General features: G+C 37.5%; 2 protein-coding genes across 2 annotated transcripts; both read left to right on the top strand.

Annotated features, from left to right (window-relative positions):
* The first annotated feature begins 6 nt into the window (after positions 1-6).
* LOC140924832 (uncharacterized) lies at positions 7-12,182 on the top strand. The gene is made up of 17 exons (XM_073374834.1): positions 7-119; positions 1,105-1,228; positions 2,240-2,338; positions 3,008-3,073; positions 3,765-3,830; positions 4,356-4,447; positions 5,022-5,122; positions 5,504-5,634; positions 6,136-6,192; positions 7,020-7,094; positions 7,200-7,262; positions 7,745-7,801; positions 8,338-8,409; positions 9,181-9,240; positions 10,100-10,138; positions 10,221-10,312; positions 11,111-12,182. The coding sequence occupies exons 1-17, from the start codon at positions 7-9 to the stop codon at positions 11,226-11,228; spliced, it is 1,425 nt and encodes a 474-aa protein (XP_073230935.1). The 3' UTR covers positions 11,229-12,182.
* Positions 12,183-14,458: 2,276 nt separating this feature from the next.
* On the top strand, positions 14,459-27,758 carry LOC140924828 (uncharacterized). The gene is made up of 17 exons (XM_073374832.1): positions 14,459-14,577; positions 16,644-16,767; positions 17,967-18,065; positions 18,743-18,808; positions 19,533-19,598; positions 20,121-20,212; positions 20,783-20,880; positions 21,257-21,384; positions 21,892-21,948; positions 22,211-22,285; positions 22,387-22,449; positions 23,092-23,148; positions 23,785-23,856; positions 24,636-24,695; positions 25,800-25,838; positions 25,921-26,012; positions 26,673-27,758. The coding sequence occupies exons 1-17, from the start codon at positions 14,465-14,467 to the stop codon at positions 26,788-26,790; spliced, it is 1,419 nt and encodes a 472-aa protein (XP_073230933.1). The 5' UTR covers positions 14,459-14,464; the 3' UTR covers positions 26,791-27,758.
* The last annotated feature ends 239 nt before the right edge of the window (positions 27,759-27,997 follow it).

Raw genomic sequence — 27,997 nt, 5'->3', positions numbered from 1 at the left:
TTCAACATGGCGCGAGGAACCAGCAAAATTCGTCTTTACGACAGAGACGTTTTTCCTGCAGCAACGGAGGGTCCTGCCAATGTATTTTCAAGTACACCATTTCTTCTAGTGAAGTCCAGGTAAGAAACTAAGTAACAGAATCGTCAAGCGATCTTTTCCCGCCAAAAAAGTTGTTGTTTCTGTCGTAACTCTCTCACTACAGTACTTGTCGGAATGGCGGATTCAGCTAGACTTCAAAGCTCCTTTAAGTAAGCTAATGCTTCAAGAAAAGATTCAATGTTTTCTTTCTTTAATCAAAACCGTGACTAAATCAAGCTTAATTGTTTCAGTTTTTTTGTAGGTTTTTATTGGAAGCTGCTATTGAAAACAGATCAAAATGCTTCAAGAAAATATTCAATGTTTTCTTTCTTTAATCAAAACCGTGACTAAATCAAGCTTAATTATTTCAGTTTTTTGGTTGTTTGCGGGACAAAGGTTAAACTGTCTTAAAAGTTGATAAGACGGTAAATTTACCAGTCAATTCCATAACCGCCCATCTCCCCCCCCCCCACCCCACCAGGGCATACCCCGGGCATATGACTAGTGTTTGCTCCGTACAGTGGGGATACAGATAGATCAACAGCAGCACAACAGTGCTTGGAGAGGGAGGGGGCAGGGACAAGCTTCATTTTCTCCTTTTGAAGTTGGCAAAAATGTTTCAAAGGCAAAGATAGGGGTGGAGAATGGTACCTCGAAAAACGTGGGTCTCGGAAAATTTTGTGAGGATCTCGAAATCTCGGAAGCGTTTATGATAAGTCTTGAAGTCTCGTTTTTCATGGTTTGTTTTTACTTTTTTGAGTCTCGAAACGTTTTAACAAAGAGTCTCGGGCACAGATTTCTAACTAGGATCTCGGCGTCTTGGCAAGTCTCAGATTTTACCATTTGCCACCCCTAAAGATGGACACCTAGAAAATTGTTGTATCTTCTGGGGAATTGGTAGTCTGGGTACTAAGTCCCATGGGAAACTGGCCAGTAAAATGGGTTAAGGCAAAGAGTGTAAGCTATGTTTTATTGTTGTTGATTGTACCTTCCCCCCAGCTCAATTAGGTTTTACTGTCTTTAAAGGTGGATTGCAGATGATGCTGCACAGGTCTGCCCTCTTTGTTTGCAGAAGTTCACCCAGATTCGTAGAAAACACCATTGTCGTCAGTGTGGCCGAGTCCTTTGTAGCAAGTGCTGTAATGAGAAGGTAAATTAGCAGTTGCATCTTTCCCTTACAAGACACTTTAACCCTTTAAGCCCCAATATCCACATACAAATTCTCGGAACTGATCTCTATACATTTTCTTAAAGAATAAGTTGAGAGAATTTGATGAAAGATCAAAGCATTTTCTCTTAGGTGATCAATTTATTAATTCTTATAACCAAATCACTTGACAATCAATAGATATGGTTAGGAGAAAATTGATCTTGGTCACCATTGGGACTTAAAGGGTTAAAGGGCTATGTACGTCCTGCTTAATTTGCCCCAGCTTTAAGATGAATGCCTTACTGATCACTAGTAAGATGCGCACTTAGTCACATTTGCACAGTATGCATGCCCACTAAAGATTGTCTTCAAATCCTGCCGGCTCAAAGCAAGAATTTTTGCATTAATTTTGTTAATTGTGCACTCTGAATGCTCTGAATGAGTCGCCATCTTTGACCGAATTTGTATCATGGCAGTGATGAGGTCTGGTAATGTTGGGTGGCCCCAGATGGCTTGGCGACTTGCTTTTGGCCTTGGGTGACTAATAAATCTTAGTGTCTGCACACAACTTATATGATGGGGTGTCTGAATTTCCTAATTTCAGGGACCCATTTCTCCAAAGTTCAGGTAACTTTTTGGCCCTGAAATCAAATTAATGTTCAAACCAGAATCTACAGTTTATAATAACGGAATAAAAGACAATATAGTAGTCCTCACCAGTCCTCACAAGTCTGTTATAGTTAGTTAACTGATACATGTAGGCTAGGTTTGTCATATTATCTCCAAAACTGTTGTAACCTTGAACTTGAATATAAAGAACAAATTAAGCTTTCTTGGCCCATAAATATCGTGACTTTCAAGAAATCATGGGCCACAGAGCTTTTCAGCTACCAACAATAAGAGCATAGCCTTGGTATGTCAGAAGTGGGATGCCAACCCACACGTACATAAGTATGTGTAGGTGATTTCATTTTTCACAAAATAATTTTAAAATGATATCATTATTTTTAGGTTCCTCTTCCACAGTTGGGATTTGAAGAGCCAGAGAGAATTTGTGACAATTGTCTTGAAGTCACATCTCTTGTGACCAAATCAAGGTCACTCCAGATGGTGAGGTTATATTAATGAACTTAATTCCCTGGGTGCCAGATTGGGGGGAGGGAGAGTGGTATGTTAATTATGTGAGCAATATAAGTGCTTTTCTCCATTGGTGAAAAGATGTTTTATGTGTTTTACCATGATATTGTACCTTTGTAGTATTCTTTTGATTGTAATTTTAATGTTATGCCTTGGTTCTATCTGGTTTTGCCTGTGATTTGTTGTTTCCTCTGTCAATATGAACTTGAGCCACAGAAAAAACTCCTATTGCAAGTTAAATATTACAGTATGGCTAATTAAACAGATTGATCAATGTGAAATGTTTCCTTGTTTTTTCCAAGAGAAGCTCTGCTTTGGTTTTGCTTTATTGTTGTAATAATTTTTTCCACGCTGTCTGAGTGAATTTGACATTTATTAAGACTGAAGGTCATTTTATTTAGGCCTTACTTCCTTTTATGCTTGTTAGAAGTAAGAACTTAATGACCCAATTCCTGGTTACCAGATGGTTCCTGGTTGGTTGGACAACAAAGAACAAACCACAGCAAACCCCCCAGTTTGATCTCTTTCTTTATTGGCATTAGTTGATCTTGACTTTGTATTGAGGTTGTAGCAAGAAATTGTGAGTTGTGAATTAATTTTTTGTTTCAAATATTGACTAGTTTTTGTACCATTTCTTCCTAGTCATTCAAGCTGGAAGCAGCTAAAGGTCTTTCAGAATTGTGTAAGGACCCTGCCGGACTGACAAAGGTGAAAAAGAGTTGATTTTCAATTCTACAGATATCTTTGGTGTGACTGATAGAACTGAAGTTAATGGTATTGGCCCATCAATTGTTTTGTTAACATCTATAGTGTACATGTATGGCTGGATTTTGTATGAAATACCATGTGTCTTGTGCTTATGGTAGATTTCATGAAAAATCTGCAGAGCCCAGTGTTTATTCCAGCTATTTTCTAGAGTGGGACAGATGATGGAATTTAGATATCCATGCAACGAAAGCATACAGTAATGACTGCAAATGCATTCCAAACTCATTGTCCTTTGGGTGGCAATCCTTTCGTTTCAGAGGACCTAGATTTGTCTTTGTGGATAATGGGTATTTATACAACACTTGTAGCATGATATCACACACTGTTTGGGTTAGTCTCTAACCCCGGTTAGTAACGTCTGGTCTGCAAAGCAGTGCCAAGATCCTTGTTCCAACGCCCCAGCGGACTCAACAAATTACCAGAAGTGCATTTCGAATTTCCCCTTAACCTGATCGGCAAATGGACAATGGCTTTTCTAACAGGCCCAATCATGATGCATACTCAAATCCTGGTACACGAGGGGTCAGAACCACAATTTCAATACTGGTTCGCAGACAGACTAGTAACCAGAGGATGAGTTTTATCTGTGGCGTAGGCCATGTGTTGATAATCAGTCGACTTTACTTATCAGGTTGTTGAAATGGGCGGAGTCCAGACACTGATATTTCTCAGTCAAAGTGGAAATGATGAAGTAAAAGTAAGTTCATATAGATCTACCGGTACTTTATTTTATGGTCACTTTTTGGCTCTGTTCACCTGGCACTGGACAATATTTTTCAACCGGTTTCACGAAAAACTGTGTGTTTAGGTGTTCCATTCACGCTGAAACACTTTAACTGCTCGAAAATTTAGAAGCCTAGTCATTCTAATTTCCATGTGAACAGAACAAAAATATGGAATGGTCCTGTGTGAACGAAGTGTTCTGTCAAATTTTTCAGCTGCTAAAAAAATTTGTCCAGTGCCATGTGAATGTACCCATGTTTAACTGCTGGGTTTTATTTTCAGTTTTGCATGTTAAAAATTACTGCAAAACCTAACTTAATGAGACTTGCTAAGGTTGTTCAGAACGTAGGCTAAATATGAATGCAATCCCAGTGCCGTGTTGATTATGAATGCTGTGCTTACGATTATAAATGGCAACCGCTTCTTGGTTGTTTGTTTTATCAGAGTTCTGCTGTTATCTTTCTGTTTTTAACCTCAACCTGTGTTGCTTCTATTGTAGGCTGCAGTGGCTTCAGGTATTCAGATTCTTTCCACTCATCCCCCACTACATTCAATGCTGGCCAAGTGTGGTGGTATTAAAGCATTGTGTAGGTAGGATATACACTATGTATGTGCTGTTTAGTGAAGTTCAATTCAATATTGTCACTGTGATCATAATGATCCCTGACAAAAGGCCAGAGATCTCAACCATTGTGGGGATTGTGGTGACCATTATTGAAAGCAGCCTAGAACTGAAGCCTAGATCTCTCAGTGGTCAGTTGCAATGATCGCTGTGATTGCTACGATGGTGGTTCATATAGACATGTTTCCAGTTAACCTTTGTGATTGCTGAGCTTTTATTCAGTGTTCCTAGCTACCACATTAAGTTGTGGAGCTTATCCCCGTTTCCTTAGCTTGAAGCATGCTCAGGAGTATTGCTATTCATTCCCGCCTGGGCAGGGTGCTAGTCCATCGCATGGTTACCCCCCAGCAGTATGTCGCCAGTACCCATTTATACACCTGGGTGAAGAGAGACAAAGTGGAGTAGAGTTCCTTGTCTAAGGAAACGTGACAGGTGAGGCTCCTGGACCCCCAGATCAGGAGTTTGAGGTGTTAACCACTCAGCCACACACGCCTCCATAGTGTGGTCTATTCTAATTTGATGTCATTAACTAATTTTCTGCAGCATTCTTTCAACTGTCAATGAGAGTCAGGAGCAGACGCTGATTTACGGGATCAGTGCTCTGATGACATTTTGCAAAAAGTCACCTGAACTAAAAGCACAGGGTCAGTAAAAGAGGTGTTCAAGATTCCTAACACTTAATGAGTGTAACAATAGGTTATAACTTTACCATAATCATTACGTTGCAGGGATTCCCCCTGATTACTACATGACCCCTGGCTACTTTTATTAATAGATATAGGATTAAAAGAAACTTCCTAGCGATTCATTTCCCCAACTATATACGCCGCAAGTTGAAATTTTAGTGACACTTCTTTTGTTTTACATCAGACTTGACCATCTCCTTGTAAATCAGAGAATTTTGAGATAAAGGATATGTTTTAAGGTGGACATATAATGGCTTTATGTTTCGTTTTCAATTCTTTTGCTTTTTAGACTTACATTTAAAGGAAAACTAATCAGGATGCTTGTTTTCTGTTTTGTAGCATTAGCAGATGGTGCTCTAGATTCAGTTCTAACTGTATGTGCAATGAAAGAAGCCTTAGCCCTTCTTGCTTTGATGACGTTGAGTTACATTGTTGAACATCAGGGAAACCTTGCACCCGGCCTTATAGAGGTCAGCATTGTTTTTTGCATTTTGTTCCTTTAAACCTAATATCCACATGTATACCTGTATTCTGTGCATTGTTCTCCATACATTTCATGGATTATTATTCACGTTTCTGAGAAACTGCCCACCTACCCCTCCCCTAAGCCAACAATTTGTCCTAAGTGAGAAGTAAGTGTTAATGTTGGCTTAGGGGAGGAGTAGGTGGGCAGTTTCCCAGAAACGTGTGTAATGATCTATGAAATGGTGCTGGTTAGGCAAATTTGTTTAACAATCCAGACATTTTTTACTTTGGTGATCATTTTCTATATACTCATCACCTTTATGTGTGGTCTAGCAGTGACATCCTTGGGAGAAAATGCGTGCTAGTCATTCTAAGTTAGTTTAAGGTGTATAAGGATGTTGAACATTATCAGTATTGAGTTCAGTATTGTGAAACAAGGCAGGTTTTTTAAATTTTCATTAGTAATTAACATAAAATCAAATGAGAAGCAATTTTCTTTTCTGCAGAGTAACAGGAATGCGCTACCAAGAATTTTAGCATTGACAAAGGCACAAGATGAAAAGGTGCATTTTAATGAAACAATATATAATCCAAACTACAGCTCATTACTGTTATTAAAATATGAAAATATATATATCTAGACTCTTGTTTTAATTAGTGTCTTCGTGTACAAAAATTTTGAGTGTCAGGTGTACTGTCTAGGTTCTGCTTGTCTCTTCCTCCATAACATCTTATAACATCTTACAAAGACAAACAGTAAAAGAAACTGAATTTTAAACATCTGCTCTGTTATGTTTATTATGTACTAATGGTAATACTGTCGAGCCTCCACATGCAACCTCCTCCTGTAAGCAACCACCAAACTTTCCGAGTCAAAGCCCAACTGTAAATCCTCTATTAAGCCCCCCTCTCAAATAAGCCCCTTCTCTCTAATGAGCCCCCCCTTTTCAGCAGAAGAAAGTTAATAACCCCGCCCACTAGAGTCTCCGTGAGAGTAGCCTGATCCTCAGACGTCCGAGGTCATTCGCGGCTCCTTTGCTTCTCTCAGACATCCCAGGTCGTTCGCAGCCCCTTCGCTTCGCTCCCTCTACTGTCTGATATTCTCTGTGTGCCTAGTCGTGTTCACGACGTCAGAGAAGCAAAGGGGCTGCAAACGACCTCGGACGTCTAAGAATAAGGCTACCCTGTGAGTTGATTCTCAGAAATGACCACCTCTTATAGGTGACCACTTAGACTTTCAAAAAAGTCCTTCATGGAATTTAATTGGCCTAAAAAAGCTTGCTGCAGTCGCAAAAATCATGAGGTCAACTTGTACCAAGTCTAGTGACCACGTAATCCTTGCATTTTGGGCGGTGGCTTACAGGAAGTTTGGCTGTATTATTGTTTTTAGATTCAAGAAATATCATTAAGGATTTTGGCACAGATGTCTGTGGGAACAGATTGGCAGAGGCACTGCATCGTTCAGGTAGAGGCCACGATGTTTGTGATTGATGGTCGGAGTAAATTTATGATAACTTTTTAAAATTTTTCATGAATTTTTGATGTGATAGTCTCTGCATGCTTTCTTTAGGAAGACTTCTCAGCTGGGCGATGCCTAGTGGAAGCTTTGACAAAGGGACCAAAAAATCTTCAAGTATGTCAGTTATACCACTTGTTTTTAGTAGTTAATAATAATAATAATTAAAAATTTATAACGTGCCTTTTCCATGCAAATATGATCAAAAGCGCGTAATAGTTGGAAATATGGCCGGAGAACTTTAAAATTACATGACAAGAGGGTTGTCCAGTACCATAAATCCTCTATTAAGTTACTGGGAGGCTTATTTATTTCAAGTGTGCTTACGGGGGCTTAATAGAGAGGGAGAGCTCACTATTTGACAGGGAGGCTTACTTAATTTAACAAAGATGACGAAATCAATTTTTCAGAAAAGGGGAGGGGAAGGCTTAATAGAGAGGGGAGCTTATTATCTTTCTTTCCCTGTAAATGGGGGGGCGGGGGGAGCTGATTAGATAGGCAGACTTATTTGAGAGGGAGGAGGGGGACTTAATAGAGAATTAATTTTTCATTTATGTAACATTATTATATATAACCAGTTTCAATTTGTCTTTCTCAAGGTGCTAGTCAATGCTTCATGTCTGATTGCAAATCTTGCAACAGGAGACCAAGACCAGGTTTGTTATGTATACCAGGCATAGCAATTTAGAGACATGGTATAATGTAGCCCTGCTAAGTAGTACTTTTTGTGTCATAATGTTTATTATGCTATACAAGGTGATTCTATTACTTTTGAGTCTGTGGACAAAATCTTGAAGTTATACCTATCAATGAATGCTAGTGAGCAACTACTTTCCTGTGGTACAGTTTTTTTTTTTTGTACTGTAAAAGGTGCATAATATGTAGTCACTGCTACTTGTAAATGTAGTTCTTTGGTGGGACCATTCAAATGAAAGCTACTGAGCAGTACGTTTTTGTGGTACAGTTCATTGATAAGCTATTCAAGGTGGTTCTAACTTCTGAGTCTGTGAACAAAATCCTAAAGTAAGCCAATGCTAAAGGCAAAGCTCCTGTTAACATGGATGTGCATGCAATAGCTGGGTTCAGGAGTACTTTCACCTTTCAGTACATATTAATTTTACTTTGTGAAGTATTTTTTTGCACTTGAGTATGAAGTACATGGAGGAAGTGCTGATTATTGTTTTTGTTTTAGATGTCCCTGCGGGATTGTTTACAAGCCATGTGTTCATTGACCTCATCACACACAGCACACAAAGATATTCAGGTATCAGATATAATGTACCTTTACATGGTGAATTAAAGTGCAAAATTACTTAGTAACTTGCCAGTTATATAAGTGCAAAATTAAAAAGTCTTCCAAAAATGACAAATGTCTATGTTATTTAAGTGTATTAAAAGTCACATACAATTTCTCAGGGAAAAGCAACCTTAAGATATTGGCTGGTCACTTACCATTGAGGGATTTGGACACTTAATTAACTACAACGACAGTTACATTAATAATAATTAATTTCTTTATATGTTTAATGCCCCAATACATGTGACATGCATGGTACAAATATGCCACAAACTTCAGGTATGAATTACAGATAACTGGCTCCCTGAAAACAGGGTAAAACTTAGATTTTTTTTTACTTTTTTATGGATATACTCACCCAAATAAAAATCTAATTTAGTTATTGATAATTACCATTTGTATGTTTGTTTATCTTATGATAGAATTAGTTATTAATTGAGTCTTTTCCTTTGAATCAGTCCTTTTTTCATATTTTTGTCCAAGAGCACAGATCGGGAGATAAAAATTAAGAATATTCTGCAATCCCTTAATTGGTTTTCGTTCCATTTAACCTGGTACATTTACCTTTAATTTAGAGCCAAGAGGGTTTATGTCACATTTAATTTCAGTTAAAATCTACTAGAATTACTATTTAGTATCAATTTTTAATGCTATTTATGGGTTCTTTTACATTAGGAACATTTTAGTATTTTAGTATTTTAGACTTTTAATTATTAATCTTTTCAATGTACCTCCCAGACCCATGTATCCAGAGGACTTGGAAACTTTGCAAAGTTCCATCAAAATTCTTCAATCCTGGTAAGATTTTACTGGATTTAAAAATTAAAAATCTCATTTTTGCCATGCCTGCCAAATCTTCCCTATTAAGTCATGTTTACACCTGCAGATTGAAAACTTCAATCCACTAGCTCACAAATGTGTAAGATAACTGTGCTTTTTGAGAAAACTCCAAAGTTCAAAAGCCAACTAATGTTTTTGTTCTTTACTGCCGTCAATTATTTTGTTCACTGTCGCCATCAATCATCTTAGCGGACCTCTAGGGAAACAGACCTTTGCTTCAACAAGTTCAAAAGGTCATAGTTTGTCATTTGTAATTGGTGGATTTCAATCCCTTTTGTTAGTTTTCTGTGTTTCGAGGTTAGTTGCCTGTTATTGTATTAAATAATGATTGACAAGGGCAAAAAATACAATAAAATTATTGCAAGCTGGCTTTTAAAGTTCAGAGTTCATGTGTTGTTGAAAAGTGCAGTAAGTAAAATGAACTGCATAGAACCAATGTGAAATTTCATGTGAATGTTTTGTCCCTTCCCTGAAATCTGAAGCTAAGAACTTCAGAAATCTTTGGTGGAAGAGTAATGTCTTTGGAAAATCCTAGCACTAACAGGATAAAAATCTCATGCCTTGCATCCATAAAAAGTGGCATTTACATAATCATATGTTGCGGTATTAAGAAGGTAGTTTGATTTTTACTAGTCAGTGCCGCATGCAGACCTTGAGGTAGGGGCCGGCGGGGGGCAGTCATCCAGACCCTTAGATAAGTGCCCCCCCAATTTTTTTTCGACCTTTCGGGCCTCAGTTTCGTCTTAAAATTTAGGAGGGCCCCCCTCCCCTGGATCCACCACTGCTGGTATCTAATTTTTCTCATTTTTTTTTTCAGATTGACTATCTTCCAAGTATTGTAGAGACACACCTCAAGGTACTTGGTACAAAATTAGATACTTTGTTTTCAAGGATGAGTGGTAGCTCTTTGCTCCAATGTTAGCATTATGTTTGTATAGTCAACAGATAATGCAATCAAGTGCCACGGACTTAGGACAGTCATGTATCTTATCAGTTATCAGAAAGAGAGAGCTGTGGATGTGTTATTAAGGTATGGACATGTGGATGCTCTTGATTAAACACACCTGGCCCTGATTGTTCAAGCATTGGATAGCAATCACCATCGGATCCGGCCCAGTGGATACATATTAGGAGAGCCAATTGTGCCATCCACTGAATAGAAATTTAATATCAAAATAAATTTATAGACATTTATCCAGTAGATAACATTATCCACCTTTTGAATAACTGGGGCCAGTTCTTAAACCAAACAACAACAATTTTTATATTAAAAGAGTCAGAGCGATGATCATTTAACATTTAAAAGCCGTTAATGTGCTAAAAAATGTAGTTAATGTAGATATTATTTAATTTAAAGTTTCCTATGTCTCCCTAATTTTGCTAAGATAGAATCGTAAATGTCTGGATGGTGTAAATTACCAAGCTGAACCAAGGTTTTTCTTATTATCTTCGAGTAAATGCCACATTCTTCTGGTTAGGTGCAGCATTTATTGGTAATTTTGCTTCCATCTGTGGCATTTGATCTTGGGTGGCATTTATTCGAGGGTGGTATTTAATCGAATAAATACGGTAATCTCGATCATGGTCATAATTATTAATTATCATTAATTAGATTAAAGGACACATACATATGCAAATTCAGGCAATTTGAGGCAATGAAAGTCACCTTAAATTTACATCAGCCCTTTCATACCAAGTATTGTTGCAAATTTTTTTGTGATACAACTTTTTAATACCTCATTTTGAACACATGCATTAGATATGTACTTGGACCTTGAAAGATTTCATGGGCTTAGTCATGTATCTTTATTTTCATTGCCATTTTCAGGGAAGGTGCTCATGAAGTTCTCACAAGTCTTGGCACTTTCAATGGAATTGTTGATGCAGTTGAGACTTGTTTGCTTAAAATTGTACCCACCCGTAGTGATTGTACTATTACAAAGTGATAATAGCCTTTTGGACATGACATCTCTATATTTTGAATATTCAGTATTCTAATAGTTAGTGGTTATATATAATTATTGTCAATATTACATTTTTACAAATTTAAATTATATTCATGACTTGTAGACATCTCACTAATTTAAGACAGACAATTTGAGATGATCTTAAGGATTTTCTTTACTTTTAACCCTTTAAACACTGACTTCAAAGTTCAAATTCTCATTTGTTACCCCTGAACATTCCTGTAGGATTAGTGGGGAGATGTTGTAAAAGTATCAGTTAAATTCACCTTGTGTGATCATTTTCCTTATAATTCTCCTGACTTAACTCTGTGTAATAAAGCAATAATTGATATTATAAGGGGAAATGTGAAGCTGATCACATAAAAAAATGTAGCTAGCCAGGAAAGTAACTTGCCTGAGGCCAAAAACTACTTGTCCCGGATGAATGTACAGGACTTTTTTAAGCCTTGTTACTTCAAGAGGTTTTTCTCTGGGTGTAATGGTTTTCCCATCTCTTAAAAAACCAACACTTCCAAATTCCAATTTTACCAGACTCACAAAGACTCACAAGACTCACAAACCTGCTCTAAACAGGTTTCCTTGGAGTTTCTAATTAAGAGTTTTGAATGTAAACAAATAACATTTTAAATTACATTATTTTAATAATTACAAATAATAATTTTATAATTGATGGACACTTAGAGCAGGTCCCTATGGTGTCCATTTTAGAGAGAGCTCACTTAGATCTTGAGGCTTTGTCATGTTGACCATTACTTAATGTTTTTACTGTCAATTGTCCAGGCATACAGGTATCCTATGCACTAAAAAACGCATTTGTGCTGTTTAGCCTGTTGGCAGTATTCTTATAAATATGGTTATTGTGTTATTTTTTATTGAAGTCAGAAATAAGGTTGTACAAATAGTTTTTATGAATAAATATATGAGTCATTTTTATTTTTTATCAATTTAGTGATTATTTAGTTTAGACAACTATATATAAAAAGTCCAGTGTATGATTACATCTGTGGTTGGTTAAATCAGTTTTGATTCAGAGTTTTCTTTGTTTTCTAGTCCTAATAATTCCGAGCAGACAAAAAAAATTCTGGTATGACAGATTTTTCCTGCATGTACAAAAGTCTTTTCGCTAGACAATCATATTCAACTTACTCGATAAGAAGTGGGGCAAACATTTGAGCTTTAGTGTTGTCAGTAACTCTCAGGACAACATGAGGCAGTATGTTTTGGCATTGGAGCTATTCTAGAAAATTCAAAGTGGTAGGGGAGGGGGAGCATGGGGCACATCCCTTCTGTGGTGGGGGTATGTTTTTTTTTTTTAATCAGCTTGGGAGGAGGGTATGTATTGGGACTGGAGCTTTCCTGAAAAATCCAAAAGGGTAGGATGGAGGAGGAGGAGGAGGGGGGTGGCATGTGGCAAATCCCTTTCATGGTGGGGGTAAGGGTCGTTTCTTGAACAAGCTGGGGACTTGAGGAACAACATGCTATGCATATTTTTCAAGTCATGATTGCAGTGACATTGTAAGATTACTTGAATTAATTGCATTCGTCTAGGGAAATATAATATGTGACATGATTTTAAAGCATTTCTCATTCAGGTCATTTTATTTAGTGAGGGAGTTCCTATATGAACATAATAACCATTTTTATACCGTATCCCGTGTGGGCTTGTGCAACTAAAAAAAAAAACAACCAAATGGAGAAGAATTATGTAAACTTCACTCTAAACTGCTGAAGTATGTTCATGGAAATCCTTTGACATTAAATCAATGACTTTAAAACATTATAAAAATAGCAGCAATATTAGCAGTGATATTTTATATTGGTCTTATGACTTGTTGATGGGCCAAATGTGTTCTCTCAATGATCCAGGCCATACCAAATTTATTTTAATCCCAAGCACTTTTAGAAAACAAACCATTACATGTATATATATATATATATGGTACGCTGATTTATAAATTTGATTGGATGAATATCACGTCACCATTTGAAAATAAAATAATATTGTTAAAGAAAAGATGTTAGTATCTGTCTGCATGATCAAGAACTGGTGTTTTGTGAAGAAGCAACAATGCAGCAATATATTATGATGCATTCATACATTTTGCTAAAAGGTCAAGGAGATAAACTTCACATGGTTATTGATAACAATAATGTTGAAACTTTTTTTAATTAACCTTTTTATATTAACAAAGAATGAACTACCAAACTTTCTTGCTTGACCATCATGCAGTGTTGCTGGTTTAGGCTGTCAATGCAGATGTAGTTCCAGTCGTCAGAAATGCGTCTGGGTTTGCAAGCTAAATACGTGTATGAGGGGTGGTAAAATAATAAGAGATTTGTGAGAATTGGAAAATTTTGTGCTGATTTGGAAAACTTGAACACGTTTGTGATGAGTCACGAAGTGGTGGGATATGCCCATCATCAAAATTAATTATAATCACAACATTCTCTGGCACAATGACTGTGCTTAATTCTCTCAGTCTACAGGTTTGTTTGTAAGGGTTTTGAGATGATGAGACAAGGAAATAAATTTTTAACCTGTCACTGGACAGGTATTAAAATTTAATTCAACAAAGTAATGCCTGCTGGAATATAAAATACATGGCTTCTCTTAAACCGTGATTTCTGCTAACCCAGATTAATTCTTGGTTGTCGTTTTTTCATCACCAGCTAGAGATACCTCTGCCATGCTCTGCGTTCGTGAACGACCTCAAATGATTTTGTTTCAAGCCTTTTCAATCATTGTGCAAATGCAGCGCGCAGCCGTTGTGTCAGCTGCATAGAATTTTTGAATTTTTAAAAAAATTTAACCTGCAAAGTTTTTCAACGTGACCTTGTCGCTGGTTTATACTTGCACAAACCTGCATGTGTGACCACTTCTCTAAAAGTCTTAGACTGTCCAAAAGCCCGAAACTACCTCCTCTCGGGGATATGGAAGTTTAGGAATCTGTCCTTTCCTATCCTCCAAAACACCAATGTTAGTTTCCCAATGCAGGCTACAGTTTCCCTAAACACTATACATGGAGTCCCTATGAAAATTATCCTGGGGAAACGGTTCCTTGGACAAGCGTCATGACTATTTTCATCATGAATCTTATTAACGATCGCACAAACAAACAAACCAACCAAAAAGTTTCAACATTTAGCGTGACTGTGTAAGTCACGCAATGATCCTATCACCTGATCGAGGTAGGCTGGACACAAAGGAGTTCAACATGGCGCGAGGAACCAGCAAAATTCGTCTCTACGACAGAGACGTTTTTCCTGCAGCAACCGAGGGTCCTGCTAATGTATTTTCAAGTATACCATTTCTTCTAGTGAAGTCCAGGTAAGAAACTAAGTAACAGAATCGTCAAACGATCTTTTCCCGCCAAAACAGTTGCTGTTTCCGTCCTAACTCTCTCATTACTTGTCAGAATGGCGAATTATTTGAAGCCTTCCAGCTAGACTTCAAAGCTCCTTTAAGTAAGCTAATGCTCAAGTGATTATTTTTGTTATGTCAGGTTATTTTCAAGTTATCGCTGATAAGGGTTTGATCGAGGCCGTGCAGCAAGAACCCTCTTTGGTTTTTACAAAATTGATCTTATTATCTGTCGACTAACACGTAATAATTCACTGAATAATTAAGCTTAAATGCTTTTAGGTTTTTATTGGAAACTGAAATTGAAAACAGATCGAAACGCTTCAAGAAAAGATTCAATGTTTTCTCTATTTAATCAAAACCGTGACTAAATTAAGCTTATTTCTTTCAGTTTTTTGGTTGTTTGCGGGACAAAGGTTAAACTGTCTTAAAAGTTGATAAGTCGGTAAATTTACCAGTCAATTCCATAACCGCCCATCTCCGCTACCCCCCCCCCCCCCCACCCCACCAGGGCATACCCCGGGCATTTGACTGGTGTTTTGCTCCATACAGTGGAGAATCTGACCCAAAGTGAGGCCTGCCTAGTTGGGCATAATTTTGACTTTTGTGTCAAATTTCTGGTCAGCATCACAAGCAAAAGGATTTTGTAATTCTTTCTGCATTGCTCCTATATTCACTGTTTTGTTGGAGCATTTGAGAGCCTTTGAAAATGCCTGTTAAATATGGGTTTTCTGGAATGAACAATATTACGGCTTTCTGAGACTTAAGACTATTTTGGTTGTGTTTAGTAGGATATTTACATTTTGAATAAACATTTTGGTGCATGGGAAAATTTTTGAATAGTCGCTGGTGGATTGGGGGATTTGATGCTCTTTGAAGTGCTAGCCAGTGGGGCATTTGACCATCTAAACTGCCAACACACCAGGGAATTTGACCAAAATTTTCAAAAAAGTCAAATGTCCGGGTATACTAGAAAAAGAAGAGGAAATGGAAATGGAGAAACCACTTTTCTTTTCTACAAAAACTGAAAACCAGATGGTCGCAAAAGGACAAACTAACAACTGTGAAGGTCACTTAAAAATGTAAGTTTCAAGAACAAACCAAAAAAGAAAACAAAACAGGACCGTTGTCAGATGTTTGGCTTAGACTTTCAAGAGACAAGAATCATCTGTGATTGCTGAATTGGAGCAAGAGCCGCTTAGGGGCTCTTGAGTTGTGTACTTCCATCCCGGAGGGGGGGGAGGTACTTTAGGAATTTCTGGGTGAGGATGTGCTACCCTTCACAGTGGCACATACCTATAAAGCTCATATATGGCAGTACCCCCTCCCCCCCTCATCCCCACCCGCGCCTTCCATAAGCTATTTCTTTAGAAAATCAATATTTTACCCCTCCCTTCCTGACAGACAGATCAACAGCAGCGCAACATTGCTTGGAGAGGGTGGGGGGCAGGGACAAGCTTCATTTTCTCCTTTTGAAGTTGGCAAAAATGTTTCAAAGGCAAAGATGGACACCTAGAAAATTGTTGTATCTTCTGGGGAATTGATAGTCTGGGTACCAAGTCCCATGGGAAACTGGCCAGTAAATGGGTTAAGGCAAAGTGTATCAGCTATGTTCTATTGTTGTTGATTGTACCTTCCCCCAGCTCAAGTAGGTTTTTATTCAGGACTTCCTATTGAAAAATTCTGTTGATGCTCATGGTGTAATTATTAATTATTCCTGGAGCCCAAATGGGCTCTGATTCACCGAAGGCCAAATGGGCTATTGACTCAGAGGCCATGAGGGCAAGAGGAATAATTGTTTGAGTAAAATCCAACTTGTTGGTCAAAAATATCGAGAATAAAAAAATTCTAGCTAGGTAAAAGCTAGACTTAAATCCTTTTTTGCCGCCAAAAAGCCGGCACCTTTCGCTACTAGTGGGCTATAAGATATAGCCTAGTAGTAGCTCAACCGATCAGAACGCAGCATTGATAATAGACCACTAGATCGAGCACTAGTTGGATTTTACTAATAAAATATTATTACTGTGTTAAAGGTGGATTGCAGATGATGCTGCACAGGTCTGCCCTCTTTGTTCACAGAAGTTCACCCAGATTCGTAGAAAACACCATTGTCGTCAGTGTGGCCAAGTCCTTTGTAGCAAGTGCTGTAATGAGAAGGTAAATCAGCAGTTGCATCTTTCTCTTACAAGACACTTTAACCCTTTAAGCCCCAATATCCACATACAAATTCTCCAAACTGATCTCTATACATTTTCTCAAAGAATAAGTTGAGAGAATATGACAAAAGATCAAAGCATTTTCTCTTAGGTGAACAATTTATTAATTCTTATAACCTAATCTCTGGACAATCGATGGATATGGTTAGGAGAAAATTGATCTTGGTCACCACTGGGACTTATAGGGTTAAAGGGCTATGTATGTCACTCTATTTGCCCCAGCTTTGAGATGAATGCCCTTACTGATCACTAGTACAATGCGCACTTAGTCACATTTGCACAGTATGCATGCCCACTAAAGATTGTCTTCAAATCCTGCCAGCTCAAAGTAAGAATTTTTGCATTTACCAAATTGTGTGCCCTGAATGCTCTGAATAAGTTGCCATCTTTGACCGAATTTATATCATGGCAGGGATGAGGTCTGGCAATGTCAGGTGGCCCCTGGAAGCCTGGCGACTTGCTTTTGGCCTTGGGTGACTAATAAATCTTAGTGTCTGCACACAACTTATATGATGGGGTGTCTGAATTTCCTAATTTCAGGGGCCCATTTCTCCAAAGTTCGGGTAACTTTTTGGCCCTGAAATGAAATTAATATTCAAATCAAAATCTACAGAATAAAAGTGCAGGTCCTAGCTAGCAAACCAGTCTATTTAGTTAGTTAACCCTTTAAGCCCCAATAGTCACTCACATCCAATTTCTCCCAATAATCAGACTGTCTGATCAAACAGACAGGTCATGAGAATGAATAAAATGATCACCAAAGATAAAATGTTGTGATGTTAGAACAAATTCTTTCAAGTATTACCATAAGGAATGTATGACGAACAGTGAGGAGAAGATGCATGTTGATATAGGGGCTTAAAGGGTTAACTGATACATGTAGGTTTGTCATATAAATTATAGATCTGCAAAACTGTTGTAACCTCAAACTTGAATATAAACAACAACAGCTTTCCTGGCCCATAAATTATCGTGATTTTCAAGAAATCATGGGCCCCAGAGCTTTTAAGCTCTCAACAATAACAGCATAGCCTTTCTATGCCAGAAGAGGGATGCCAACCCACACATACATACTGTAAGTACTTGTAGTTGATTTTGTTTTTCAAAAAATAATTTTTTAAATAATATCATAATTTTTAGGTTCCTCTTCCACAGTTGGGATTTGAAGAACCAGAGAGAATTTGTGATAATTGTCTTGAAGTCACATCTCTTGTGACCAAATCAAGGTCACTCCAGATGGTGAGGTTATATTAACGAACTTAATACCCCGGGTGCCAGGTTGGGGGGAGGGAGAGTGGCATGTTATTATTGTGAGCAATATGCGTGCTTTTCTTCATTCTTGGAAAGATGTTTATGTGTTTTACCATAGTGTACCATCGTAGTATTCTTATGGTAGTGATGCTATGCCTTGGTTCTACCCCATTTTTTCTTGTGATTTGTTGTTTTCTCTGTAAATTTGAACTCAAGGCACAGAAAAAACTCACATTGCGAGTTAAATATTACAGTATGTCTAACAGATTGATTAATGTGAAATATTTCCTTGTTTTTGTCCAAAAGAGTCTCTGATTTGTTTTTGATTTGGATTTTTGTAACAATTTTTTCCATGCTGTCTGAGTGAATTTGACATTTATTAAGACTGAGGGTCACTTTAATAAGGCCTTACTTCCTTTTATGCTTGTTAAAAGTAAGAACTTAATGACCCAATTCCTGGTTACCGGATGGTTCCTGGTTGGTTGGACAACAAAGAACAAACCACAGCAAACCCCCCAGTTTGATCTCTTTCTTTATTGGCATTAGTTGATCTTGACTTTGTGTTGAGGTTGTAACAAGAAATTGTGAGTTGTGAGTTAATTTATATTAGTAAAGAAGACTTTTTGTTTCAAATATTGACTAGTTTTAGTACTGTTTTTTCCTAGTCATTCAAGCTGGAAGCAGCTAAAGGTCTTTCAGAATTGTGTAAAGACCCTGCCGCACTAACAAAGGTGAGAAAGAGTTGATTTTCAATTCTACAGAAAGAAAATTACTTGCTGTTAAATATCTGTGTGAAATGTAAGAATTCTTTGGCGTGACTGATACAACTGAAGTTAATGGGATTGGCCCATCGATTGTTTTCTTAACATCTATGTCTGGATTTTGTATGAAATACCATGTGTCTTGTGCTTATGGTAAATTTTAGGAAAAATCTGCGGAGCCCAGTGTTTATTCCAGCTATTTTCTACAGTGTGGCAGATGATGGGATTTAGATATCCATGCAAGAAAGCATAGAACAATGACTCCAAATGTCATTCCAAACTCATTGCCCTTTGGGTGGCAATCCTTTCGTTTCAGAGGACCTAGATTTGTCTTTGTGGATAATGGATATTTATACAACACTTGTAGCATGATATCGCACACTGTTTGGGTTAGTCTCTAACCCCGATTAGTAACGTCTGGTCTGCAAAGCAGTGCCGAGATCCTTGTTCTGGCACCCAGCGGACTCAACAAATTACCAGAAGTGCATTTCAAATTTCCCCTCAACCTGATTGGCAAATGGACAATGGCTTTTCTAACAGGCCCAATCATGACGCATACTCAAATCCTGGTACATGGGTGGGGGCTCAGAGACACAATTTTAGTGCTGATAATTTGCAGACAGCCTTAACCAGAGGTTGAGCTTTGTCTGTGGCAGAGGCTATGTGTTGATAATCAGTCGACTTTACTTATCAGGTTGTTGAAATGGGCGGAGTCCAGACACTGATATTTCTCAGTCAAAGTGGAAATGACGAAGTAAAAGTAAGTTCATATAGATCTACTTTATTTATGGTCACTTTTTGGCTGTGTTCACACGGCACTGGACAAATTTTCAACCGGTTTCAAGAAAAACTGTGTGTTTAGGTGTTCCATTCACGCTGAAACACCTTAACTGCACGAAAATTTAGAAGCCTAGTCGTCCAAATTTCTATGTGAACAGAACAAAAATATTGAATGGTCCTGTGTGAATGAAGTGTTCTGTCAAATTTTTCAGCCAGTAAAAAAATTTGTCCAGTGCCGTGTGAATGTACCCTTGTTTTAATAACTGCTGGGTTTTATTTTCAGTTTTACTTGTTAAAAATCACTGCAAAACCTAACTGAATGAGACTTGCTAAGGTTGTTCAGAGTGTAGGCTAATAATACGAATGCCATCCCAGTGCCGTGTTGATTATGAATGCTGTGCTTGCGATTATAAATGGCAACAGCTTCTTGGTGGTTTGTTTTATCAGAGTTCTGCTGTTATCTTTCTGTTTTCAACCCCAACCTGTGTTGCTTCTATTGTAGGCTGCAGTGGCTTCAGGACTTCAGATTCTTTCCACTCATCCCCAGCTACATTCAATGCTGGCCAAGTGTGGTGGCATTAAAGCATTGTGTAGGTAGGATATACACTATGTATGTGCTGTTTAGTGAAGTTCAATTCAATATTGTCACTGTGATCATAATGATCCCTGACAAAAGGCCAGAGATCTCAACCATTGTGGGGATTGCAGTGACCATTATTGAAAGCAGCCTAGAACTGAAGGCTAGATCTCTCAGTGGTCAGTTGCAATGATCGCTGTGATTGCTACGATGGTGGTTCATAGAGTTGTTTCCAGTTAACCTCTGTGATTGCTGAGCTTTTATTCAGTGTTCCTAGCTACCACATTAAGCTGTGGAGCTTATCCCAGTTTCCTTAGCACGAAGCATGCCCAGGAGTATTGCTATTCATTCCCCTTTGAACGGGATGCTAGTCCATCGCATGGTTACCCCCCAGTAGTACGTCGCCAGTACCCATTTATACACCGGTGAAGAGAGACAAAGTGAAGTAGAGTTCCTTGTCTAAGGAAACGCGACGGGTGAGGCTCCTGGACCCCCAGATCAGGAGTTTAAGGTGTTAACCACTCGGCCACACCCGCCTCCATAGTGTGGTCTATTCTAATTTGATTTCATTAACTAATTTTCTGCAGCATTCTTTCAACTGTCAATGAGAGTCAGGAGCAGACACTGATTGATGGGATCAGTGCTCTGATGATATTTTGCAAGTCACCTGAACTAAAAGCACAAGGTCAGTAAAGGAGGTGTTCAAGTTTCCAAACACTTAATGAGTGTAACATTAGGTTATAACTTTACCATAATCATTACATTGCAGGGATTCCCCCTGACTGCTACATGACCCCTGGCTACTTTTATTAATAGATATAGGATTAAAAGAAACTTCGTAGCTATTCATTTCGGTAACTATACACCCAGCAAGTTGAAATTTTAGTGACACTTCTTTTGTTTTACATCAAACTTGACCATCTCTTTGTAAATCAGAGAATTTTGAGATAAAGGATATGTTTTAAGGTGGACATATAATGGCTTTATGTTTTCGTTTTCAATTCTTTTGCTTTTCAGGCATAAAAGAAAACTAATCAGGTTGTTTTTTTTCTGTTTTGTAGCCTTAGCAGATGGTGCACTAGATCCAGTTCTAACTGTATGCGCAATGAAAGAAGCCTTAGCACTTCTTGCTTTGATGACGTTGAGTCACATAGTTGAACATCAGGGAAACCTTGCACCCCTTATAGAGGTCAGCATTGATTTTGCGTTTTGTTCCTTTTAATGTAATATCCTCATACCTGTATTCTCTGCACTGTTCTCCATACATTTCATGGATCGATCATTATACACGTTTTTTGGGAAACTGCCTACCTACCCCTCCCCTAAGCCAACACTTCGCCCTAAGTGAGAAGTAAGTGTTAATGTTGGTGTAGGGGAGGGGTAGGTGAGCAGTTTCCCAGAAATGTATAACGATCCCATTTCCTTTGGTGCTGGTGAGGCGAATTTGTTTAACAATCAAGACATTTTTTTTTTGGTGATCATTTTCTATATACTCATGAATCATCTTTATGTGTGGTCTAGCAGTGATATACTTGGAAGAAAATGTCTGCTAGTCATTCTAAGTTAGTTTAAGGTTTATATGGATGTTGAACATTATCAGTATTGGTTGCACTTAGTACTGTGAAACAAGGCAGGTCTTAAATTTTCATTAGTAATTAACATAAAATCAAATGAGAAGCAATTTTCTTTTCTGCAGAGTAACAGGAATGCTCTACCAAGAATTTTAGCATTGACAAAGGCACAAGATGAAAAGGTGAATTTTAATCAAACAATATATAATCCAAACTACAGCTCATTAATGTTATTAAATATGAAAATATGTAGACCAGACTCCTGTTTAGTGTCTTCGTGTAGTAATATTTTGAGTTTCGGGTGCACTGTCTAGGTTCTGCTTGTCTCTTCCTCCTTAACATCTTATAACATCTTACAAAGAGGAACAGTAAGTCGAGTGACCACTTAATCCTTACCTTTTTGTTGTTGGCTTACAGGAAGTTTGGCTGTATTATTGTTTTTAGATTCAAGAAATATCATTAAGGATTTTGGCACAGATGTCTGTGGGAACAGATTGGCAGAGGCACTGCATCGTTCAGGTAGAGGCCACGATGTTTGTGATTGATGGTTGGAGTAAATTTATGATGAAAAATGTTTAGTTTTTATGAATTTTTGATATGATAGTCTCTGCTCTCTTCAGGAAGACTTCTCAGCTGGGCGATGCCTAGTAGAAGCTTTGACAAAGGGAGCAAAAAATCTGCAAGTATGTCAGTTATACCACTTGCTTTCAATAGTTGGAAATATGGGAGAACTCTAAAATTTCGTGACAAGAGGGTTGTCCAATACCATAAATCCTCTTTTAAGCCCCTGGGAGGCTTATTATTTTATTTCAAGCATGCTTATTGGGGGCTTAATAGAGAGGGAGAGCTTACTATTTGACAGGGAGGCTTATTTAATGTAACAAAGATGACGGTATCCAGATTCTGGATCTCTGGAGGTTGGCATCTCTGCAGCGGTTTCAAAATGTTTTGAAGAAGGGAGCCAACTCTGGAAAAGTAGGCGGCTGCGACAATCGAGATTGTTTGTCATGAGCTAATTGTTATGACAAGAGTAGCCCTCAACACACAATCAAGTAGCTGTCAGAACTCCAGCAGTCGCTGGCTTGTCTTGAAACCCCTGTCTCTGGTGAAGTGTTTCAGCCGTGATTACAGTCAAGGGGGGGTGGGGGGGCTTAATAAAGAGAGTGGGAGCTTACTATCTTTCTTTCCTTGTAAATGGTGGGGGGAGCTCATTAGATAGGGGGACTTATTTGAGAGGGAGGAGGGGGACTTAATAGAGAATTAATTTTTTTTGTAATTTCCATAACATTATTATATATAACCAGTTTCAATTTGTCTTTCTCAAGGTTCTTGTGAATGCTTCATGTCTGATTGCAAACCTCGCAACAGGAGACCAAGACCAGGTTTGTTATATAATTATATATACCAGGCATAACAATTTAGAGACATGGTATAATGTAGCCCTAAATTCATTCCACTAAGCAGTACTTTTTGTGTCGTAATATTTATTATGCTATACAAGGTGAATCTAACTTTTGAGTCTGTGGACAAAATCTTGAAGTTATACCAATCAATGAATGCTACTGAGCAACTACTTCCCTGTGGTACTGTTTTTTGTACTGTAAAAGGTACATAATATGTCACTGCTACTTGTAAAATGTAGTTCTTTGGTTGGCTTTGGCAGTACTTTCCAGTGGTACTGTTTATTATGCTGTACAAGGTGGTTCTAACTTTTGAGTCTGTGGATGAAATCCTAAAGTGTGACCATTCAAATGAAAGCTACTGAGCAGTACTTTTTCATGGTACAGTACATTGATAAGCTATTCAAGGTGGTTCTAACTTGTGGGTCTGTGAACAAAATCCTTAAGTAAGCCAAGGCTAAAGGCAATTAAGCTCCTGTTAACATGGATGTGCATGCAATAGCTGGGTTCAGCAGTACTTTCACCTTTCAGTACATATTAATTTTACTTTGTGAAGTATTTTTTTGCACTTGAGTATGAAGTGCATGTAGGAAGTGCTGATTATCATTTTTATTTTAGATGTCCTTGCGGGATTGTTTACAAGCCATGTGTTCATTGACCTCATCACACACAGCACACAAAGATATTCAGGTATCAGGTCCGATGTAATTTTACATGGTGAATTAAGGCACAAAATTTCTTTTTAGTTAGTAACTTGCCAATATATAAGAGCAAAATTAAAAAGCCTTCCAAAGATGACAAATATCTGTGTTGTTTAAGTGTATTAAAAGTCACGTGCAATTTCTCAGGGAAATTATAGCAACCTTAAGATATAGGCTGGTCACTACCATTGAGGGATTTGGACACTTAATTAACTACAACGACAGTTACATTAATAAGAATTAATTTCTTTATATGTTTAATGCCCCCATACATTTGACATGTGTGCTACAAATATGTCACAAACTTCAGGGATGAAGCACAGATAACTGGCTCCCTGAAAACAGGTTATTTGTACTTTTTTATGGATATACTCACCCAAATAAAAATCTAATTTAGTTATTGATAATTGCCATTTGTATGTTTGTTTATCTTATGATAGAATTAGTTATTTATTGAGTCTTTTCCTTTGAATCAGTCCTTTTTTCGTGATATTAATTTTTTGTCCAAGAGCACAGATAAAAATTAATAATATTCTGCAATCCCTGATTGGTTTCGTTCTATTTAAGCTGGTACATGAACCTTTAGAGGGTGTATGTTACATTTCATTTCAGTTAAAATCTACTAGAATTACTATTTAGTATCAATTTTTAGTGCTATTTTTGGGTTCTTTTCCATTAGGAACATTTAAGTATTTTTAATTACCTTTTAGTTATAGTTTTTCCAAGCAAATGACTATTAATTATTAATCTTTTAAATGTACCATCCAGACCCATGTATCCAGAGGACTTGGAAACTTTGCTAAGTTCCATCAAAATTCTTCAATCCTGGTAAGATTTTACTAGATTTAAAAATTAAAAATTTCATTTTTGCCACGCCTGCCAAATCTTCCCTATTAAGTCATGTTCACACCTGCAGTTTGAAAACTTCAATCTTACACTAGCTCACAAATGTATAAGATATCTGTGCTTTTCAAAAAAACTCCAAAGTTAAAAAGCCAACTTATGTTTTTGTTCTTTACTACCGTCAATCATTTTGTTCATTGCCGCCATCAATCATCTTAGCGGACCTCTAGCGAAACAGACCTTTGCTTCAACGAGTTTAAAAGGTCATAGTTTGTCATTTGTAATTGGTGGATTTCAATCCCTTTATTAGTTTTCTGAGTTTTGAGGTTAGTTGCTTGTTATTGTAATAAATAATGATTGATAAGGGCAGAAAACACTGTGACAATAAAATTATTGTAAGCTGGCTTTTAAAGTTCAGAGTTCACATGTTGTTGAAAAGTGCAGTAAGTAAAATGAACTGCACAGAACCAATGTGAAATTCCATGTGAATGTTTTGCTCCTTCCCTGAAATCTGAAGCTAAGAACTTCAGATATCTTTGGTGGAAAAGGAATGTCTTTGGAAAATCCTGGCACTAACTGGATAAAAATCTCATGCCTTGCATCCATAAAAAGTGGCTGTGGCGGTATTAAGAAGCGGGATGCAAGGAGAGTCATTTTTACAGCTTGCCATTCGGGCAAGCTGAAGCTAGCATATACTAGCCAAACGTCATTTCAACTAGCCCCAAAAACGTTTTGATGAGCAGAATTGATTCCACAGTTCTTCTGTAAGTTGAATTCCTCAAAAAGACATCACTTGCCCATCGGGCAAGTTAAGAACAGAATTCACTAGCCCGATAGTAAAATCCACTAGCCCCGGGCTATCGGACACTACTTTTTTTGGACGCTGTAAGAAGGTAGTTTGATTTTTACTGGTCAGTGCCGGATACAGACCTTGAGATAAGGAGGGGGGGGTCATCCAGACCCTTAGATAAGGGGAGGTCGTCCCCCCCCCAATTTTTTGGGCCTCAGTTTCGTCTTAAAATTTAGGAGGGCCCACCTCGCCTGGATCCACCACTGCTGATATCTAATTTTTCTCATTTTTTTTTTCAGATTGACTATCTTCCAAGCATTGTAGAGACACACCTCAAGGTACTTGTTATAAAACGAGATGCTTTGTTTTCAAGGATGAGTGGTAGCTTTTTGCTCCAATGTTAGCATTATGTTTGTATAGTCAACAGATAATGCAATCAAGTGCCACGGACTTAGGACAGTCATGTATCTTATCAGTTATCAGAAAGAGACAGCTGTGGATGTGTTATTAAGGTATGGACATATGGATGCCGTTGATTAAACACTCCTAGCCCCTGTTGTTCAAACATTGAATAGCGCTATCCACCGGATAAGTCACCATCAGATCCAGTGGGTAATATTAGGGAAACCAATATTGTGCTATCCACTGGATAGAAATTTATCCCATGGATAGCGTTGTTCACCTTTTGAACAACTGGGGCCAGTTCTTAAACCAAACAACAACAATTTTTATACTAAAAGAGTCAGAACGATGATCATTTAACATGTAAAAGCAGTTCATGTGTGGCTTTGTTACCTTAGTTTTGAAAGAGCTACATGTACAGTTTCTTAAATGCTTTTCTTGCTGCTTTTCAACAAATTTTACTTTTTGGCCTTGTTTTCTCGATATAGTTAACTGAAAATGAAATAAATTATCTTGACAATGTTCATAATAATTATTATTGCAGATTACCATTAGATTAAAGGAACGTACATATGCAAATTCAGGCAATTTTGAGGCAATAAAAGTCACCTTAAATTTACATCAGCCCTTTCAAACCAAGTATTGTTGTAAATTTTTTTGTGGTACAACTTACCTCATTTTGAACACATGCATGAGATATGTACTTGGACCTCGAAAGATTTCATGGGCTTAGTCAGCATGTATCATTTAATTTTCATTGCCATTTTCAGGGAAGGTGCCCATGAAGTTCTCACAAGTCTTGGCACATTCAATGGAATTGTTGATGCAGTTGAAACTGGTTTGCTTAAAATTGTACCCACCCTTAGTGATTGTACTATTACAAAGTGATAATAGCATTTTGGACATGACATCTGTATATTTTGAATATTGAATATTCTAATAGTTAGTGATTATATATAGTTATTGTCAATATTACATTTTTACAAATTTTATATTCATGACTTGTAGACATCTCACTAATTTAAGACAGACACTTTGAGTTGATCTCTGCCATGTCAAGCTTAAGGATTTTCTTGACTTTTAACCCTTTAAACACTGACTTCAAAGTTCAAATTCTCATTTGTTGCCCCTGAACATTTCCTGTAGGATTAGTGGGGAGATGTTGTAAAAGCATCAGTTAAATTCACCTTGTGTGATCATTTTCCTTAATTCTCCTGACTACTCTGTCTAATAAAGCAATAATTGATATTATAAGGGGAAATGTGATGCTGATCACATAAAAAAAATGTAGCTAGCCCGGAAACTAACTTGCCCGAGGCCAAAAACTACTTGTCCCGGACGAATGTACAGGACTTTTTTAAGCCTTGTTACTCCAAGAGGTTTTTCTCTGGGTGTAATGGTTTTCCCATCTCTTAAAAAACCAACACTTCCAAATTCCAATTTAACCAGACTCACAAAGACTCACAAACCTGCTCTAAACAGGTTTCCTTGGAGTTTCTAATTAAGAGTTTTGTAGGTAAACAAATAACATTTTAGATTACATTATTTTAATAATTATTACAGATTACATGTTTATGATTGATGGACACTTAGAGCAGGTCCCTATGGCGTCCATTTTAGAGACAGCTCACTTTGATCATGAGGCTTTGTCATGTTGAACATTACTTAATGTTTTTACTGTCAATTGTCCAGGTGTACAGGCATCCTATGCACTAAAAAACGCATTAGTGCTGTGTAGCCTGTTGGCAGTATTCTTATATTAAAAATATGGTTATTGTGTTATTTTTGATTGAAGTCAGAAATAATGTTGTACAAATAATTTTATGAATAAATGTATGAGTCATTTTTATTTTTTATTAATTTAGTGATTATTTAGTTTGGACAACTATATATAAAAAGTCCAGTGTATGATTACATCTGTTGTTGGTTGAATCAGTTTTGATTCAGAGTTTTCGTTGGTTTCTAGCCCTAATAATTCCGAGCAGACAAAAAAAATTCTGGTATGACAGATTTTTCCTGCATGTACAAAAGTCTTTTCGCTGGATGATCATATTCAACTTACTTGATAAAAAGTGTGTCAAGCATTTGAGCTTTT

Source organism: Porites lutea, chromosome 14 (assembly GCF_958299795.1).
Source record: "Porites lutea chromosome 14, jaPorLute2.1, whole genome shotgun sequence".
Lineage (NCBI taxonomy): Eukaryota > Metazoa > Cnidaria > Anthozoa > Scleractinia > Poritidae > Porites > Porites lutea.
This window is presented reverse-complemented; position numbering and strand designations above follow the sequence as displayed.

What these genes read in the sequence shown, in the direction of transcription:
- LOC140924832 (XM_073374834.1), top strand. Translation starts at nt 7, where the DNA reads ATGGCGCGAGGAACCAGCAAAATTCGTCTTTACGACAGAGACGTTTTT. An exon ending in CAGCACACAAAGATATTCAG is followed by an intron (nt 8,410 to 9,180) that starts GTATCAGATATA and finishes TGTACCTCCCAG; the next exon opens with ACCCATGTATCCAGAGGACT. An exon ending in ATCAAAATTCTTCAATCCTG is followed by an intron (nt 9,241 to 10,099) that starts GTAAGATTTTAC and finishes TTTTTTTTTCAG; the next exon opens with ATTGACTATCTTCCAAGTAT.
- LOC140924828 (XM_073374832.1), top strand. Translation starts at nt 14,465, where the DNA reads ATGGCGCGAGGAACCAGCAAAATTCGTCTCTACGACAGAGACGTTTTT. An exon ending in ACCTGAACTAAAAGCACAAG is followed by an intron (nt 20,881 to 21,256) that starts GTCAGTAAAGGA and finishes TCTGTTTTGTAG; the next exon opens with CCTTAGCAGATGGTGCACTA. An exon ending in TTGTAGAGACACACCTCAAG is followed by an intron (nt 25,839 to 25,920) that starts GTACTTGTTATA and finishes ATGTTTGTATAG; the next exon opens with TCAACAGATAATGCAATCAA.